The sequence below is a fragment of the Microcaecilia unicolor genome, chromosome 4 (genome assembly GCF_901765095.1).
Source record: "Microcaecilia unicolor chromosome 4, aMicUni1.1, whole genome shotgun sequence".
NCBI classification, from domain to species: Eukaryota; Metazoa; Chordata; class Amphibia; order Gymnophiona; family Siphonopidae; genus Microcaecilia; species Microcaecilia unicolor.
Genome location: NC_044034.1, coordinates 100,828,593 through 100,848,388, shown reverse-complemented (window position 1 = coordinate 100,848,388; position 19,796 = coordinate 100,828,593). Strand labels below are relative to the sequence as shown.

The window sequence follows — 19,796 nt, the reverse complement described above, 5'->3', positions numbered from 1 at the left end:
CAAACAACACAACCAAAAAGATGTTCTACTGCATGTGGAAACTGAAAAGAATAAGACCATTCTTCCCAAGATCCGTCTTTCGCATCCTAGTGCAACCCTCGTAATCAGCCATCTGGATTACTGCAATTCACTATACGCAGGTTGTAAAGAGAAAATACTGAGGAGACTTCAAACAGCCCAGAACACAGCAGCCAGACTCATCTTCGGAAAACCGAAATACGAAAGTGCAAAACCCTTACGAGAGAAGCTACACTGGCACCCACTCAAGGAACGCATTACTTTTAAAGTATGCACATTAGTCCACAAAATAATCCACGGTGAAGCTCCAGCCTACATGTCTGACTTAATAGACCTACCACCCAGGAACGCTAAAAGATCATCTCGAACTCTCCTTAACCTCCACTTCCCTAATTGCAAAGGCATAAAATACAAGGCGCTGCACGCATCAACCTTTTCTTACATAAGCACGCAATTCTGGAATATACTACCGCGCAACTTGAAAACAATCCACGAACTAACCAACTTCCGCAAATTACTAAAGACTCATCTCTTTGATAAAACTTACTGTAAGGATCAATACACATGAAGTCCACACTTACTGTTCCAGAAATACACCAATACATTCTTTTTTGAACTCTCATCTCCCGTAATTTTATCACACTAAAACCTTCACTCACAAAAAATGTTATACCGAATGTTCATTTGCTAAGGTTCTATTACCCTATTAATTTCCCGTTCTCTTTCCATTGTTCCATTGTTCTTTTCCTTGTCCTATTCCCCAACGATACCTCGACTCTGCCTTCGCTTAAATTCTCACAATGTAATCCATAACTGAATAGTAACAAATTGTATTTCCATTATTTACAATGTATTGTAAGCCACACTGAACCCGCAAATTGGTGGGAAAATGGGGGATACAAATGCAATAAATAAATAAAATAAATAAAAGTAAACATGTAGAGAACATGCCCACATTTACACCAACTTTGGAGTATCTGCAAAAGTGTGCATCAAAAGATGTGAACACTACAAGGGCTGGTTCTGAAAAAAAACAGTGTTGGTTATGTTGCCTTAATAAAACTAAGATTAAAATTGGTGCATTTTTGGGCTTCTCAAATAGGTATAAAATTGAGCTCTTAGAGGGTAATATTGTAGCAAGGCTTCCAAACTTCTGTGGCAAGTTTGTGCATACGTTAAAAACCATTTTCACGGGAGAATAGGTACATATTTTTCGATTGCAAATTGCTCCACTGAAACTGTATAAACGTACTTATCCCTTCTGTAGCGTGTACACAACATTTGTGAGAAACTTTACATGTATACTTTTGAAAATCCAGAAGTTTTCATGCAAATCTAAGTTTTACTGCACCTCAAGTACACTTCTGCTCATTGCAAGGAAAAAGTATGCACAAACCTTCTTATTCTCCGAGGACAAGCAGGCTGCTTGTTCTCACATGTGGGTCAACATCCGCGTCGGCCCAGGAATCGGCATTTTGCAAACAAAATATAAAAAAAGTTTTGTCAGAGTTTTCTGGTCTGCGCGCACCACGCTTGCGTGAACTGATTTCCCGCCCGTCGCGTGACCGCGTTCCCTCAGTTTTCTGCTCCTCTCAGACCCAGGAAAAGAGTCTTCGCAAATTTTTCGCTATTTTTTTCTAATTCCTCTTTATTTTACTTTATTGTCAGTTTTGAAAAAATAAAATAAATTAGTGTCTTTCAGGTTTCTTCACTTTTTAAAGTTTCCTTTGTTGTTGTGTTATTCCCTTGTTTTTTGTGCCCTTTTTTCTTTTAACAGGCACAATCGCGTCTTTTGATTTAGCCGAAGCTGTTTTTCCTTCCATGTCATTGAAGACACCCAGTGGCTTCAAACGTTGTACTCGGTACAACTGGACCATCTCAGGTACCAATACCCACACCTGGTGTATCCAGTGCCTTGGGCTCGACCATAGCCCAGCCGCTTGTAATCTGTGTCTTCATATGAAGAAACGGACCCAAGCATCTCGAGAAGCCCAACGAGAAAAGCTTTTTGGGGCTCGGTCCGGTCCTTCGACATCGGTACCGAGGTTGGCGGCGTCGACATCAAGGGAAGCATCAATGTCGGGAGCGGAGGTAATGTCTGCTGAAAGACCAATTCGCACTGGGAGCAGTGAGGCATCGAGTGGGTCTCTACCTGCCTCGAGGCCTCCTGGTATGCAGGCCCCCTGGAACCGACCTTCATCGGACCCGGCCCCGAGGAGGCATGGGATTCCACATCCTCCTCTGATACTGAGGAGTCTCGATGACGGGCGTCAAGCGAAGGTGAAGAAGCACCATCATCGTTCTCCTTCGACACACGGTGCCGAGAGCTCCAGGGCATCGAGTAAATCGGCACCCGAGAAGCATTGGCGCCGAGACGATCGCTCCCCCTCTATTCAGGAGGTGCCGATGCATCTGTCTTCTGGCAGCCCGATACCTGCTCCCGAGCCTCGACAGATTCTGCTACCGACTCCTTTAACAACCCCGCAGCCTTGTCCAATGGCGGCTCTCGACGAGCGCAACAGAGCCCTGCTTCCAGAGCTTCTGGAAGGATTGCTGCGCCAGTCTGCTTCGGTGTCGGGGGTGCTTGCGCCTTCCATACTGTCTGCTGCAGCGACATCTGTCCGCTCGCCTGTGGTGAGGTCCCCAACCTCGTTGCCACCTGCGGCATCGGTTTCGACTGCCACCCAGGTCGACTCCCCTTCGACGTCAGTAGAGGAAGCTTCATCGCAGTCCAGACGGGCATCGACTTCTCAGCACCGCCATCGAGGATGTCGCTCTTCGGCGTCAAGGGAGGCTCAGTTTCGGACTGCTCTGAGGGATGTCTTATCCAATACTGAAGATGAGCGTTCGTGGGAGGAAGAGGAAGATCCCAAGTACTTTTCTTCTGATGAGTCCTATGGGATTCTCTCTGAACCTTCCCCTCCACCAGAAAGGAGACTTTCTCCCCCGGAGAGTCTAACTTTACCTCCTTGTGCAGGAAATGGCTGCAGCTATTCCCTTCCCTATGGAGGTTGAGGATGAGCCCAGGGATGAGATGCTCGAGTTCCTGAATTCTCCTTCTCCGCCTAGAGAGGCTGCAACAGCTCCTTTGCATAATGTACTGAAGGAAGTCCTTATGCAAAACTGGTCGTTCCCTCTGTCTAATCCCGTGATCCCGAAAAAAGCTGAATCCCAATATTGGATTCACGGTGAACCTGGATTGATGAGGTCTCAGCTACCTCACAATTCCATGGTGATGGACTCCACCCTCAAAAGACCCAAGAGCACTACGGACTATGTCTCGGCGCCCCCAGGCAGAGAATCTAGAACCTTTGACTCTTTTGGGAGGAAGACATATCAGGCTGCTATACTTACTGCCAAGATCCAGACATACCAGCTGTTCACGAGAGTCCACTTGCGGAACTCGGTGAGGCAACTGTCCAGCTTGGTTGATGCACTCCTTCCGGAGCAGGCCGATCCTTTTTGCCAGGTGGTCAGGCAGAAGAAGGCGTGTCGAAAATTCCTGGCTAGGGGTACGTTCGACACTTTTGATGTAGCATCCAGGATCGCTGCCAAAGGTATAGTGATGCACAGACTCTCATGGCTGCATGTCTCTGACCTGGATCATTCGGTCCAGCAGTGGATGGCAGATGTTCCTTGCGGGGGAATAACCTTTTTGGTGAGAAAGTAGAGGATCTTGTTGACCAGATCAAGAAGCATAATGATGCTATGGATTCTCTCTCCCGCCGGGCGTCTTCTGCTACTACCTCCTCATCTAGGAGGTATTTTGGAGGGAAGAGAAGTGCTCCTTATTCCTATCCTAGGTGTCGGTACACTCCTGCTTCTCGGCAGCCTGCCCAGGTTCAGCCCCAGCGCGCTCGTTCTCGTCAACAGCGTGCGTCTAAGGCCCATACTGCTCCCCAGCAAAAGCAAGGGATGGGCTTTTGACTGGCTTCAGTTAAGCTTTGCCTCAAAAGTGTCCACACAACTTGCTGGTCGGGGGGAGGTTGATATTTTTTCACCGAAGGTGACCTCTCATAACCTCCGACAGGTGTTCTTCAAATAGTCCGGTTAGGATACACCCTCAATCTGGATTCCAAACCTCCAAATTGCCCACCGGGAGCTCATTCTTACAGCTCCCAGCACAATCAGGTACTTGCAGAGGAATTCTCCGCCCTTCTAAAGGCTCAAGTGGTCGAACCCGTTCCACCAGGGGAAGAACGGTTTGGATTCTATTCCAGGTACTTCCTTGTGCAGAAAAAGACCGGGGGGATGCGTCCCATCCTAGACCTAAGGGGCCTGTATAAATTTCTTATTTGAGAAAAGTTCAGGATGGTTTCCCTGGGCACCCTTCTTCCCATGATTCAGGAGAATGATTGGCTATGCTCTCTGGACTTAAAGGATGCTTACACACATATCTTGATACTTCCAGCTCACAGGAAGTATCTTCGGTTTCGGCTGGGAACTCAGCACTTTCAGTACTGTGTATTGCCTTTAGGTGTGGTGTCTGCGCCCAGAGTGTTTACAAAGTGTCTGGTGGTAGTAGCAGCATCGCTATGCAGACTGGGAGTGCATGTGTTCCCTTATCTCGACGATTGGCTGGTGAAGAGCACCTCGGAAGCAGGCGCTCTACAGTCTATGCGAATGACTATTCAGGTGCTAGAGCTACTGGGTTTTGTGATCAATTACTCCAAGTCCCATCTCAGCCCAGTACAGAAGTTGGAATTCATTGGGGCTCTGTTGAACACAAAGACAGCTTGAGCTTATCTTCCCGACACAATGGCAGACAACCTCCTGTCCATGGTTTGAGTGTCTCAACAGATCACGGCTCAGCAGATGTTGAGACTTCTGGGGCACATGGCCTCCACAGTTCATGTAACTCCCATGGCACGTCTACATATGAGATCAGCTCAATGGACCCTAGCTTCCCAGTGGTATCAAGCTGCGGGGGATCTAGAGGATGTAATCCAACTGCCCACTGACTTTCGGAATTCCCTTCAGTGGTGGATGATTCGATCCAATTTGACCTTGGGACGTCCATTCCAAATTCCTCAGTCACAAAAAGTGCTGATGATGGATGCATCCCTCCTGGGGTGGGGAGCTCATGTAGATGGGCTTCACACTCAAGGGGCTTGGTCCTTTCAGGACAAAGATCTTCAACCTCTTGGAACTGCGAGCGATTTGGAACGCTCTAAAGGCTTTCAGAGATCGGCTGTCAAACCAAATCATTATAATTCAGACAGACAATCAGGTTGCTATGTATTACACCAACAAGCAGGGGGGCACCTGATCTCGCCCTCTGTGTCAGGAAGCCGTTCAGATGTGGCTTTGAGCGTGCTGTCACGGCATGTTTCTCCTAGCCACTTATCTGGCAGGCGTAAACAACAGTCTGGCTGACAGACTGAGCAGGATAATGCAACCTCACGAGTGGTCACTGAACATGGGAGTAATCCGCAAGATCTTCCGAGCGTGGGGCACCCCCTCGGTGGATCTTTTTGCTATTCAGATCAATCACAAGGTCCCTCAGTTCTGTTCCAGGCTTCAGGCCCACGACAGACTAGCGTCAGATGCCTTTCTCCTACATTGGGGGACAGGCCTTCTGTATGCATATCCTCCCATACCTCTAATAGGGAAGACTTTGCTGAAACTCAAGCAAGACTGCAAAACCATGATTCTGATTGCGCCCTCTTGGCCCCGGCAGATTTGGTTCCCTCTTATTCTGGAGTTGTCCTCCGAGAAAACATGGAGATTGGACTGTTTTCCGATCCTCATCACCCAAAACGAGGGTCGCTTCTACATCCCAACCTCCAATCTCTGGCTTTCACGGCCTGGATGTTGAGAGCTTAGAAATTGCCTCTTTAGGTCTTTCAGAGGGTGTTTCCCGAGTCTTGCTTTCAGAGGGTGTTTCCCAAGTCTTGCTTGCTTCCAGGAAAGATTCCACGAAAAAGTGTTATTCTTTCAAATGGAGGAGGTTTGCCATCTGGTGTGACAGCAAGGCCCTAGATCCTTTTTCTTGTCCTACATGGACCCTGCTTGAATACCTTCTACACTTATCAGAGTCTGGTCTTAAGACCAACTCCGTAAGAGTTCACCTTAGTGCGATTAGTGCTTATCATCGCCATGTAGAGTGTAAGCCCATCTCTGGACATTGAAGAAATTTGTAAAGCTGTAACATGGTCATCAGTCCACACATTCACATCTCACTACTACCTTCAGCAGGATACCCGACGCGACAGTCGGTTTGGGCAGTCGGTGCTGCAGAATCTGTTCGGGGTTTAGAATCCAACTCCACCCCCCTAGACCCATTTTTCTTCTGTTCAAGTCTGCACTCTCAGTTAGTTCTTTATGGTTTCAGGTCAATCTATATTATGTCCTCGCCGTTGCAAGGCCCAATTGACCAATGTTCATTGTTTTTAGTGAGCCTGGTTGCTAGTGATACCCCACATGTGAGAACAAGCAGCCTGCTTGTCCTCAGAAAAAGCAAAGATACTTACCTGTAGCAGGTATTCTCCGAGGACAACAGGCTGATTGCTCTCACAAACCCGCCCACCTCCCCTTTGGAGTTATTGTTGTTTATTTGTATTTATGCTTTTTGATTAAACTGAGGAGACCCACTCATGCAATGGGCAGGAAGTCGTCTGCGCATGCGTGGTGCGCGCTGTACATGTGCCAGAAGACTCTGGAAAAACTTTTAAATTTTGCTTGTGAAAATTTGCTTTTTCCTGGGCCAATGCGGACATCGACCCACATGTGAGAACAATCAGCCTCGCTGTCCTCAAAGAATGCCTGCTACAGGTAAGTATCTTCGCTTTACAGAACATAGAAACATGATGGCAGATAAGGACCAAATGGCCCATCCAGTCTACCCATCCTCAGCAACTACTAGCTCTCTCTTTCCCTATGAGATCCCACTTGCCTGTCCCACACTTTCTTAAATTCAAACACAGTCCTTGATTCCACCACCTCCACTGGGAGGCCATTCCACGTGGCCACCACCTTTTCTCTGAAAAAGTACTTTCTTAGAGTACTCCTGAGCCTATAACCTCTTAACTTCATCCTATGCCCTCTCATTCCACAGTTTTCCTTCATTTGAAAAAGTCTCACCTTCTGTATATTAATGTCACGGAGGTATTTAAATGTCTCTGTCATATTTCCTCTCCCCCGCCTTTCTTCCAGAGTATACATATTGAGGTATATAAGTCTGTCCCCATATGCTTTATGATAGAGACCACTGACCAGTTTTGTGGCCAACATCTGTACTGACTCCATTCTGTTCATATCTTTTTTAGGTGCGGTCTCCAGAATAGCACGCATTATTCTACATGGGGCTTCACCAGAGACTTATACAAGGGCACTATCACCTCTTTTTTCCTGCTGGCCATTCCTCTCCTTATGCACCCAGGCGTCCTTTTGGCTTTGACCATCACCTTTTCTACTTGTTTGACCACCTTAAGTTTATCAGATATGATCATCCTCAAGCCCTACTCTTCTTCTGTACACAGAAGTACTTCACTACTTATACTATACCGTTCCCTTAGATTTTTGTAACCCAAGTGCATGACCCTGCATATTCTAACATTAAACCTTAGCTGCCAATTTCTGGACCATTCCTTAAGCTTTGCTAGATATCTCCTCATACTATCCACACCCTCTGGGGTGTTCACCATATTACACAGTTTGGGGTCATCCACAAAGAGACAAAACTTACTGGACAGTCCATCCACAATATCACTCACAAAGATGTTAATAAGAGCCATCCCAAGGACTGATCTCTGCGGTACACCACTGATAACATCCTTTTCCTCTGAGCAAACTCTGCTTACCACTACACTTTCTCCTTCCATTTAATCAGTCTTTAACCCAGTCAGTCACTTTAGGGCCCATACCGAGAGCACTCAGTCTATTTATCAGTTGCCTGTGTGGAACCATGTCAAAGGCTTTGCTAAAATCTAGCGCCCCTCCCACATCCAACTGTTTGGTCACCCAGTCAAAGAAATGAATCAGATTTGTTTGACAAGACCTGCCTCTAATGAAACCATGCTGCCTCGTATCATGCAGTCCATTCAGTTCTAGAAACCTCACAATCCTCTGCTTTAGAAACATGTCGATTAGTTTACTCACCACTGAGGTCAGACTAACAGGTCTGTAATTCTCAACCTCCTCCTTACTTTCGCTCTTGTGCAGAGGGACCTCATCCCCCTTCACCAGTAGTATTGGCTATTCAGAATTGCCCCATAAATATTAATGGGATAATTTTATAAAGCTTTTTCCATTTACAAAGCATGTTTTCTATGCGGAAAAGGACTCTTATAAAAAATTGCCCGTTGGTATATGCACATAAAAAGGGTTCACACCAAAAGGTCACATGTACTTCCGTGCAGACCATGCATAGGTCTTTCCCAGGGGCATAGTTTGGGGGGTGAAGTTTTGAAGTACTCATATTTTATAAAATATATGAGTACGTGCATAGAATACACGCTCACATTTACACCTGCTCTGAAGCAGAAAATGTGTGCATGAGGATCTGTGTGCTTCTGAACTTGGTTCTGGGTGCTTAATTTATAACTGCATGTATATGCATATGTTCATTTTATAAAATACAGCTCCTAAAAATCCTTTGATGTTTTAACTTTGCTATCTTGCTTTGTAGTTGTGGATGAACAGAATGCCCATACTCAAGAACAAGTGATCCAGTCATCTATAGAGTATACAAAAGAAGACGATGAATCCAAAGAAGAGGAAAAGGAAGATGACACAAAGGAATCTGAGCCCTTGTCAGGTAAATAACCCTTTTGTTGTTTAATATTTCTCCTAAGCAAAGCATCTTTCCATCTTGCCGTAGCTGCATTTGAGGATCGCTTGAGTTGTCATCTCACTAGTTAGATAAAACTGGAGGCACCAGTTGCCTTATTTCCTTTACATTTTTGCTCAGAAGTTAGCCAAGCCTTGGAGTTTTGTCTCCTCAGCTCAAATCAAAGTTGCTAAATTGTGAATTATTTTTGGCTCTTCCTCTTGTTGAGCTTGTTCGGAGCAGATGACTCTTGCAGAGTCGTTGAATCATATTCCTCTGATACATCTAAAACAGACTGTCGGTTGGCATGAGAGCACAGCACTACGGCAAGTGCGGCACTAGAGCAGCCAACTTCCGTTACCAGCTCAGACCCCCACTAAAAAAAAAATAAGCAGGTAGGAGGAGAGCTGCTGTTTTTGCTGCCCACTGCCTAAATGCAGGTAGCTGAGCTGCAGCAGAATTGAAAGGCCACTGTGTCTAACTGGTGCCTAGAATACCTGCACCAATTGGAGGATCAGGACAAACTGGGTGGGCCTGGGCCAACCCGTAGCTACGCCCCTGAATCTGATGCTCCTATATTGCTACTTTTTGGACTTTAACCCATGGCTATTCCATCCACATCATCCCACCTTTTTAAAAGCTCACTGTATTCATACTAGTGATGCTACAGCTGTAGTAGCGGCTGCTCCTAAGTTCCTACTGCTATCAGAATCCAAGTTGGCCTACGCATGGGCATAATTTTTAGCAATCTAGGCCAAGCATCTACACCAGCACTATGACTGGTCTCAGTGGTCGTTCTTAAGTTATATGTGTATATTGGCATTACTGTAGTAGTATTTTATAAAGGAAATAGGATAGGCTTTATACAATAGGCTACAAAAAGGTGCCTTCTTGTGCCTGAAAATAGGTGTTCTTTTATATTTATTTGAAAAATGTATAACTTGCTTCATTTTACCATTCTGATATTACATTTTTTATGGATTTTATAGATTTTTATGGACTATGTTTTTTAAATATGATTTTTAATAAATATCCCATTGTTGGTTGTTCATTCCCCTTTTTGTTCTGTTGTTTCTCCTATCACAAAACACATGACACATCTCAATAGGATCACAGAGCATTCAAATCATATAGATTTAATAATCTTAATATCAGTACAATACAAATGAAACACCTTAATAGGCAGCTTGGGGGGAGGGGCAACAAATGCAGCTGAAACTTACAGACAGACAAGATGGGTAGGACAAAGTCATTGGGATAAATGGCTAAATTGAAGGTAGATTGTATGTATAGTTGAATAAGGTATTTGGAACTGGTCTTAGTTTCAAGCTAGTCTGGATGTGGACTGAGTGAATAGTTAGTTGCCACATGTATTGACGGCTTGGGAAAAGAGCCAGACTTTCACTTGCTTCCTGAAGTAGAAGTAGTCTTTACATAAGTATTGCCATACTGGGACAAACCAAAGGTCCATCAATCCCAGCATCCTGTTTCCAACAGTGGCCAATCCAGGTCACAAATACCTGGCAAGATCCCAAAAAAGTACAAAACATTTTGCTGCTTATCCCAGAAATAGTGGATTTTCCCCAAGTCCATATTAATAATGGTCTATGGACTTTTCCTTTATGAAGCCATCCAAACCTTTTTTAAACTCTGCTAAGCTAACCGCCTTTACCACATTCTCTGGCAGTGAATTCCAGAGTTTAATTACATGTTGAGTGAAGAAAATTTTTCTCCGATTTGTTTTAAATTTACTACTTTGTATCTTTATCGGCATGCCCCCTAGTCCTAGTGTTTTTGGAAAGTATAAACAGACGCTTCACGTCTACCTGTTCCACTCCACCATTATTTTATAGACCTCTATCATATCTCCCCTCAGCTGTCTTTTCTCCAAGCTGAACCCTAGCTTCTTTATGCCTTTCCTCATAGGGAAGTCGTGTCATCCCCTTTATCATTTTCATCGCCCTTCTCTGCACCTTTTCTAATTCCACTATATCTTTTTTGAGATGTGGTGACCAGAATTGAACACAATATTTGAGGTGCAGTTACACCATGAGCGATACAAGGGCATTATAACATCCTCATTTTGTTTTCCATTCCTTTCCTAATAATACCTGAGTAGAGAGGTTGTGGTAGCCGTGTTAGTCCACTATTAATGGTGATCAATAGAATAAAACAAAATAAAACATGGAAAGAAAATAAGATGATACCTTTTTTATTGGACATAATGTAATACATTTCTTGATTAGCTTTCGAAGGTTGCCCTTCTTTGTCAGATCGGAAATAAGCAAATGTGGTAGATGACAGTATATATAAGTGAAACATCAAAGCATTTCAGTGACATTTTAACAGGGTGGGGGGTGCGTAGGAGATGTGCATGGCAGTGTAAAAAATGTGACGAAGGATGCTATATTGGAGAAACAAGCCAGATGCTAAAGACAAGATTTAATTTACATAGACATCACATGAAGAATGCCAGTGCCAGCCAGGATTCCACCCCTGTGGGGCAGCACTTTACAAAACCAGAACACTGTACTAGTAATTTCATAGTAAGAATCCTGAAATGTAACTTTAAAACAATACAGGAATGTAAAACCTTTGAAGTCAGAATGATTGAATATTTTGACACCCAACAGACAGGACTTAACAAGGATCTGGGTTTTCTAGCCCATTATAAACCATAAAGTTGTATTGCTCTGTTTGTCACCCTCCTCTCACCTATCCACCCCCATCCTGTTAGAATGTCACTGAAATGCTTTGATGTTTCACTTATATTTACTGTCATCTACCACATTTGCTTATTTCCGATCTGACGAAGAAGGGCAACCTTCGAAAGCTAATCAAGAAATATATTAAGTTATGTCCAATAAAAAAGGTATCATCTTATTTTCTTTTCCATGTTTTATTTTGTTTTATTTCTATTGATGATCACTAATAATACCTAACATTCTATTTGCTTTCTTAGCCGCCACAGCACACTGAGCAGAAGGTTTCAACGTATCATCAGCGACGATACCTAGATCCCTTTCTTGGTCGGTGACTCCTAACGTGGAACCTTGCATGACGTAGCTATAATTCGGGTTCTTCTTTCCCACATGCATCACTTTGCACTTGCTTACATTAAACGTCATTTAGACTCCCAGTCTCCCAGTCTTGTAAGGCCCTCTTTTAATTTTTCACAATCCTCCCACAATTTAACAAGTTTGAATAATTTGTGTTGTCAGCAAATTTAATTATCTCACTAGTTACTCCCATCTCTAGGTCATTTATAAATATGTTAAAAAGCAGCGGTCCCAGCACAGACCCCTGAGGGACCCCACTAACTAACTTATGTTAGGCGTAGCTCCTCTAGGATTGAGTTCCAGATTGTGAGGGACACTCTGGCGGGCATCATGTCATACAATTTCCTTTGATGAGGGTACAGATGGTGGTGCTCCTTGGGGGGATCTTAGGGGCCTCAAAAGCATGTACAGGGCCAACTTATGGGGTCTTTTACTAAGCATGCACCATTTCCGGCACTACAAAAATAGTTTTATTTTTGTAGCGCCAGTGTTTATCTGGTGGTTATTGAACAGTGCCACGCACTGCCCGGTTACTGCTGGGTTAGCGTGGGAGCCCTTACCGCACCTCAGTGGTGGGCAAGTAATGCTATCCCCGAAATGGCTGCATGGCAAGTGCTTCACTTGCTGCACAGACATTTCTTTAAAAAAACAGCCTTTTACCTGCTGTGGGAAAAGGGGGCCTCAGCGCACATCAAAAACACACACTGTTGCCAGCGCAGGTCCCCTTTTGCTGCAGCTTAGTAAAAGGACCCCTCAGTCTTTAGGTACCCTGGCCCATTTTGTCTCAGGGCCTTGAAATCAAAGATAGAGTTTTAAATTTGGCCATGTAGAGTATTGGTAGCTAGTGCAGTTCTCATGGAAAGGATGTGATGTCATCATGCCATTTTGAAAATTTCTATCAATCGTGCTGCAGCATGTTGAAGCAGAGATGGATCTTGTGCAAACTCTTTTTGGTTTTCCCAATGTACAGAGCATTATAATAATTTAGCCATGACTATATCATGGCATAGACCACTGAAATCAGTCTCGTCTTTTTGATATACTGAGAGATTTTGTATTATGCAGGGATAGAAACAGGTTTTTAAAGGTTATTTGAATTTGTGGAATCAACGTAAGTGATGAGTCTAGCAGTATCCCAATATTTCTGACCTGTGACTTTAGGGGGAGGTACCCATGTTCTTGCATAAATGTTGTGTTCTTGCAAGGTTCTCAGGAGACCACTAGCAATCACATTGGTTCCTTACCTCGTAGCTGGATTAAGAGACATTCTGAATCAATCAGGTGGAGATGATGACTTTGCACAATCTGATTGTCTCTCAGATCAAGGCTGCTATCCCTCTACCCCACTTATCTAGTGTTGGTTAATGCTAGATGTTGAATCCTGTTGGGCATGGTTTGGTCAGTTGGACTCCTCTGCTTTCATCTAGCCAGTTCTCAGTTATTCTCAGGTTGTCTAACGGATATTTACTGATGGCATCATGAATCATAGGAAGTTTTTTTTAGTTGACCTAGCATTTACCAAGCCTAAGTTTCCAAGTTGTGGTTTGTTAGTGATAGGGATACTAGATGGTCATAGGACAGGTATAGTAACTGGGTGAGTGATGGCAGAAAGGTTGTTTTGCCTCTGGGTTTGCGCCTTCTTGGCAGACAGGGGGAGGCTATAGTTTATTCTTCCCCCAAATTAATGAAATGTGAAGGCATCTTTGGTTTATGGGGCCAAATCACATTCCTGTTCTTAAGATAGATGATGGATCTTTCAGTGTGTATGTATGTCAGAGGGCAGTTTGTTTGTTCTCAGCAGTTTTACTGGACTAAAATAACTTCTTGTTAAAAATAAAGAAGAGATCACAGAGCTCTCTAGCTGTGCAGTATACAGAAAACCAATTTGTCTTTGGCAGCATTTAACAGTGGGGGAATTTAAAGATTAGTTGTGTTGATTTTACACAGCCCAAGAACAAAGTGAGAACTTCTCATTGTGTGCCAGTGAGCTGTTTCTGATTCCTGCATCAGTTTCTATATGGCAGTGTGCAAACAAAATCAGCTTCCAGTGCAGGGATTTAAAGAATGTAAATGAATTGTTACCTTCTGCGCATTCTCTGAGCCCTGCTTTGCATTTTTTTCCTGATAATTTCCTCTTACAGCTGTATTTTCCCAGCTTAATTGCAGTAAATAGTTTTCCATGTAAAACTGTTTAATATTCTATAGTGATAAGTGGAGGAGTGGCCTAATGGTTAGTGCAGGGGGTTGCGGATCTGGGGAATCAGGTTTGATCTCTGCTGCTGCCCAGCGGTTGGCAGTGGGTTGAGACCTTGGGGAACCGGGTTCAACTCTCTCTGCAGCTCCGTGTGACTTTGGGCAAGTCACTTAACCCTCCAAAAATGATAGAACTATTCCCACTTCACTCCTTTAATTCGCATTCACATAGACAGTGGTTAGACAAAGCTATTAAATGATGTTGACAAAAAGGTTCTTGACAACAAAAAGATTTTTTATTTCCTTTTTTTTCCTTTTTCCTTTTCTATTTTTCTTTTTTACTTTTTTAACCTTGACAAGAAATCTTTGTGCGGGAAAAAGCCTCTGTACGTCAGCGGACTGAAAATGCTTTAGTTTGCACAGACTCGCTGAACTGACTTTTCACTGGCAAAAAAACCTGCTGGATTTTTCTTGTGTTCTAACAATTCAGTTGTTTCAAATGACAGTGAGCCTTTTTGAGTCATTTTCCCTTGCATATAATTTTTTGAATGATTTTCACTTGCATTTAAAAATACTCTGATTCTTCTAAATACATTTAAGTTAAGGAAGCAAATTCACTCAGTCACAAAAGAAAGACCTAAAGCCATTACTTATCTTTAGGGCTCAGTTAGCCTACGGGGTCCCGTTTCGCCTTCCTCTAAACATCTGCTTCGTCAGGGATTGTTTAAGGCTGTGCTTCCAATGTTTCTCAATTAGCGTCCTTATTCAGTGCTTCTTGTCAGCGCCCTTGCTACAATTGAAGCGCGTAAGGACGCTGACAAGAAGCATTGAATAAGGGGATGGGACAACTTCCCTGTGAGGAAAGGCTAAATCTGCTGGGGCTCTTCAGCTTGGAGAAAAGACGGCTGAGGAGATATGATAGAGGTCTATAAAATAATGAGTGGAGTGAAACAGGTAGACGTGAAGTGGCTGTTTACGCTTTCCAAAAATACTAGGACTAGGGGGCATGCAATGAAGCTACAAAGTAGTAAATTTAAAATGAATCGGAGGAAATCTTTCTTCACTCAACGTGTAATTCAACTCTGGAATTCATTGCCAGAAAATGTGGTGCAGGCAGTTAGCTTAGCGGAGTTTAAAAATGGTTTGGATGGCTTCCTAAAGGAAGAGTCCATAGACCATTATAATGGCTTGATGGACCTTTGGTCTGTCCCAGTATGGCAATACTTATGTACTTATAAACTGCTTTGATCCAGCCCAGGAGAGCGCTGACTTTAGAATTCAAAGACTGGTGGATATTATTATGAACTCCCCCTGAGGCAGCATTGAAACCGGGGTAACGACATGTGACCACTACCTGTGTTTGAATTCTAAAGTCAGCGCTGTCCTGGGCTGGATCAAAGCAGTTTATCTCCTATCCAGTGGAAGAAGCTAAGTGACATTTTTTCTATATATACAGGCGGGGCAAATGCTTATTGTTGCTATTGTAGTATTTCAGTTTTTGGAATTGTAAGGTTATGGATATAGGACTTTACCATTGAACATTAAAAGTCCTCAGTTTTTTTTGCTACAGTGTTTTTTCTCCAATAGGGAGGTTTTTACACTGTAGCTGATTTTGGAGGCTATAATAAAATCTATGATGATGAGTCCGTTAAAGGGTAGACCATCTCTGTAGGCACCCTGGATTCTTGAGGTTTCTTTTCTTTAAATTGAATTAACTGTTTATCAAGTCCTTTATCCATCACATTATAGTGAGATCAATTTTTGATGGGTAGTTTCTATAATATTAATCCATGACCATTAATACAAACGTTGTCTGTTTTACTGCTGCGGTAAAAATGTCCTTAGCATGTAGGAAAAACCCGCTCAAGGGTGCACTAAGGCCACTTTTTTACTGCAGCTTAGTAAAAGGACCCCTGAGATTTTTTTATCTTATAGAATACCTGATTTTTGCCAGATGCAATCAGTATTTTTTCTTACGCTAACCTTTTAGGTAGAGGCTTGTTTGTAACTCAGTCCTATAATCTTACTGATTTTTTTTTACTGTATGTTTTATCTGTATGCAGTTAATAAATATTTTAAATAAATAAATAGCTAAATAAATAAATAAATGTATGTTACCTTGATGAGATATTTGGATGTGCATCGATCTAGAGACATTTTGGACACATTCCCCTTCCCTCTTCCCTCCTGGTTTCCCTACTCCTTCTGTCAATTCCTACTCTTCCCCATTATCACTTGTAGGTTTTCCTGCTGTATTAGCGTCATTTTACTGTATTGGCATTTGCCTCTGTGGTGCGCTGTAAGCCACATTGAGCCTGACATTGTTGGGAAACTGTGGAATACAAATGAGATAATAAATAAATAAATAAATAAAATTTACTATTGTCATAATCTGAATTTGTAGCTTATTTATTTTTTGTCTCTGAAAACGAGGTTTAGATAATATTAAAATAAGAACATTGGCATTACTTAGCAAATTACTAATAAGATTATTTTATTTCTAGGATTTTGACACTTGTGAAATTTATGGCATCACGAATTAGCGTGCAGGCTTTTATAACATCGTGGTTATGCTTTCCTGCTTTTTTCCAAACAGTTAAAGCTGCACCAAGATCTCCAGATAGACGTGCAAGTCGGGGCACTCATTCTCAAACCAGCTCATTCTCTGCCCCGCCCTCACTTGCCAGCAAGGAAAACCTCCCAGTTCTGAACACTAGAATAATCTGCCCAGGTAGGGAACATTTTTTTCTCCTAAGATAAACAGGATGACAAGGCATGTGAGTGAAGTCATCTCATAGAAAACTGTTTCCATAGAAAACTGGTGTCCAGTCCTCACCGGGGAAATGCTGTTGTGAGACAAGGACTGACCAGCCTGAAGAGAGGGGAGGTCAGGGTCAGCCATGTGAAGGGTGCAGAGACTATTTCTGAGCAGTCCTAGCCTGTGGCTGGGAGAAAGAACTGGTGTCTGGTTCTCACCGGGGAAATGTTGTGGTGTGACAGGGACTGACCATCCTGAAGAGAGAGAGAGGGGGTCAGGATCAGCCATGTGAAGGGTGCAGAGACGGTTACTGAGCAGTCCTAGCCTACAGCTGGGATCAGGTGGGGAATTAATCTGGTCAGAGAGAGGTTCATTAAGGGCACAACTCTAGGCTGTGTCCTGGAAATGCTTGTTCAAACTTATGAGAAACGTATGAAGCGCTATGGACGTAAAATACAAGCTGGGTTAGGGAAGAAAAGAGAAACCCTTCCTATACTGTTTTTGTATGAATTCTTTTGGGTTTATTTTTTCCTTTGAATCCTGAAGCACATGTCAGGGGGACTTGTGCTGTGTTTTGGAGACTGAACTTTGCTTATGGAATCTAATTCTTTGTGCTGAATAAAAGCTCTTTATGTTTTTGAACCTGGTTGCTGTATAAGTGTCTGAGCTGGAGAGTTGGAAATCCTGGACCTGAGCGGGATCTGGACATGGGGATTTTTCCCGCCCTTTTCCAAGGAAAGTGTAAGAGGGAGCAGACCTAGTGATACAGACCATGCCACACCGAGGTGTGACATTATAACCCCAAGATAGTGAAAAGATCTTCCTACCCACTTCAGTGGGAAAGGCCTTCGCCATCCTTAGCCATGCACCCCTTCTCTCTGCAGAGCCTCTGATTTCTCCAGATTAAGTTTAAAGCCGGAGAAATCCCCATGCATTCTAACAGCGCAGAATCCCCATGCATTCTAACAGCGCAGCAACTAAGGTAGGTTCACCACATGAACCATTCATTGATTGGCGAAAGCTGCTATTTTAAAAGTATCTGCGCCCAGTGTAAGGCCTTGTATGTTAAGAGTCCTCTGAATGTCTCAACTCAAGAAGTCCATGGTAAGAACAAACAAAAGGGGTGATAATGGGCAGCCCTGTCTGGGACTTCGATATATAGAGAAGGGTGAGGAAAGTAGACTATTCATCTGCACCTGAGCCTGAAGAACAGTATATAAAGCATGTATTGTTTCCTGAAAAATCCACATACCCCATATGCGTCCAAAACCCCAAACAGAAAGTCCCACACCACCTGGTCTTAAGCCTTTTTAGCATCGAAACTTATTAGCATGGAGGGGGTAGACTGACAACTTGCCAACTCCAAAGTGGTAAGATTCCTCTATCACGTCCAGGAGAACTAAGGACAAATGATTAGCCAAGACCTTAGCAAATAATTTGGCTTCATAATTAAAGCAATGAAATAGGCCAATGGGTTTTCAAGTCACGGCCAGGTTTTGGCAGAACAATTATCTGGGCAAGCTGAAGTGACTCAGGCAATTGTCTTGCTGCCACTATGGAATTGAACATTGATATCAGCGGGGTAAAAACCTCAGTTCTCATCATCTCATCCCAAAGGAGCACCTCTATATAGCCAAGAATGCCTCCTCCTCCCAAAAAGGGGTGTTCAGCATGTTCAAATTTCCCTGGTCCAACCTCTGGAGGTCTAGGCTAGACAAATACATAGAACTTTCCAATGGTGGAGATGCTGGGAGTGAATATAAATGAGCATAATAGGCCTTCATAATTATATTAATTGTAATATCTCTATTCTCCAAATCCCCATGGGAAGAATATAAGGCATTTATTTTAAAGGGACCTTGTTGAGGGTGAACCAAGTGTCTTGTCAGCATTCTTGTATAATTGATATTTAAAATAAATGAGTGACTTTTGTGTGTTGTGGTGTATCAGTTCATTTGTTGCAATTCTAAAAGCTAAGTCTTGAGCTGAGTACTGTGGTTTGTCCCATAGAGACGCCTCAATCCGTGTGACCTCTTGCTGCAGATGAAGTAACTCCCACTCTCTAGCCTTCCCTTGATGACTGCCATAAGCTATAATTTCTCCTCGTAGCACTGCTTTAGCATGAGCAGCATTCATTTCTTTATATAACTGCCATTTCTGCGAGAGAAAGTCTAAAAATTTCCTGTCCCCATAAAAATGGATAGAAAACCGCCACTGAAAAGATTTTGTAGGTACCCTGGAGAGCTCCAGTTGAGTGTGAACTATGGCATGGTCTGATATTTTAATGGGGTCTACTTCAGCCCCTTGTATAGCCGTGAACAAATCTCTCGAGACACAAATGTAATCGATCCTGGACATAATGGAGTGCAGTCAAGACAAATGTGTATAATCTCGGACCACAGGATATAGAATGTGCCATACATCCACCATGTCCAGAATCTCACATATGCCCCTAGACCCATGGCAGGATCCCCCAGATTTCCCATATGATCTATCTAGCATTGGATCTCCCACTTCGTTGAAGTCTCCGTCCACCAAATAGGGAAGGGAAAGGGAATGGGACTTATATACCGCCTTTCTGTGTTTTTTTCCAACTACATTCAAAGCGGTTTACATATTATATACAGGTACTTATTTGTACCTGGGACAATGGAGGGTTAAGTGACTTGCCCAGAGTCACAAGGAGCTGCAGTGGGAATTGAACCCAGTTCCCCAGGATCAGTTCCCACTAGGCTACTCCTCCACTCCATCAAAACTCAGGAGGTGATGAATAATTTGCTTATAAAAATACTTACTGTAGCAGTTTGGTGTACCAGTAGTGTACCTTACCAGCATTCATAAAAATTAATTGATTTTGACAGGTGACATGCGCACTTCCAGGTTTTCAGCCAATCAGAAATGAGGACACACCCACACCATGCCACTTGGATGATTTCACCAGATATGATGACCCTTCCCAAGCCCTGCCTCTTTTGCATAGCCCCGACCCTTAGAGATG

The 19,796-nt window shown here is 43.3% G+C and overlaps 1 protein-coding gene across 1 annotated transcript in view; it reads left to right on the top strand.

Moving 5' to 3' along the window:
- The window catches only part of DGKH (diacylglycerol kinase eta), a 676,008-nt gene that overhangs the window by 528,168 nt on the left and 128,044 nt on the right, over positions 1-19,796 (top strand). The window contains 2 exon segments of the mRNA XM_030202410.1: positions 8,648-8,776; positions 16,637-16,771. Of these exon segments, the coding sequence (XP_030058270.1) occupies positions 8,648-8,776; positions 16,637-16,771 (264 nt within the window).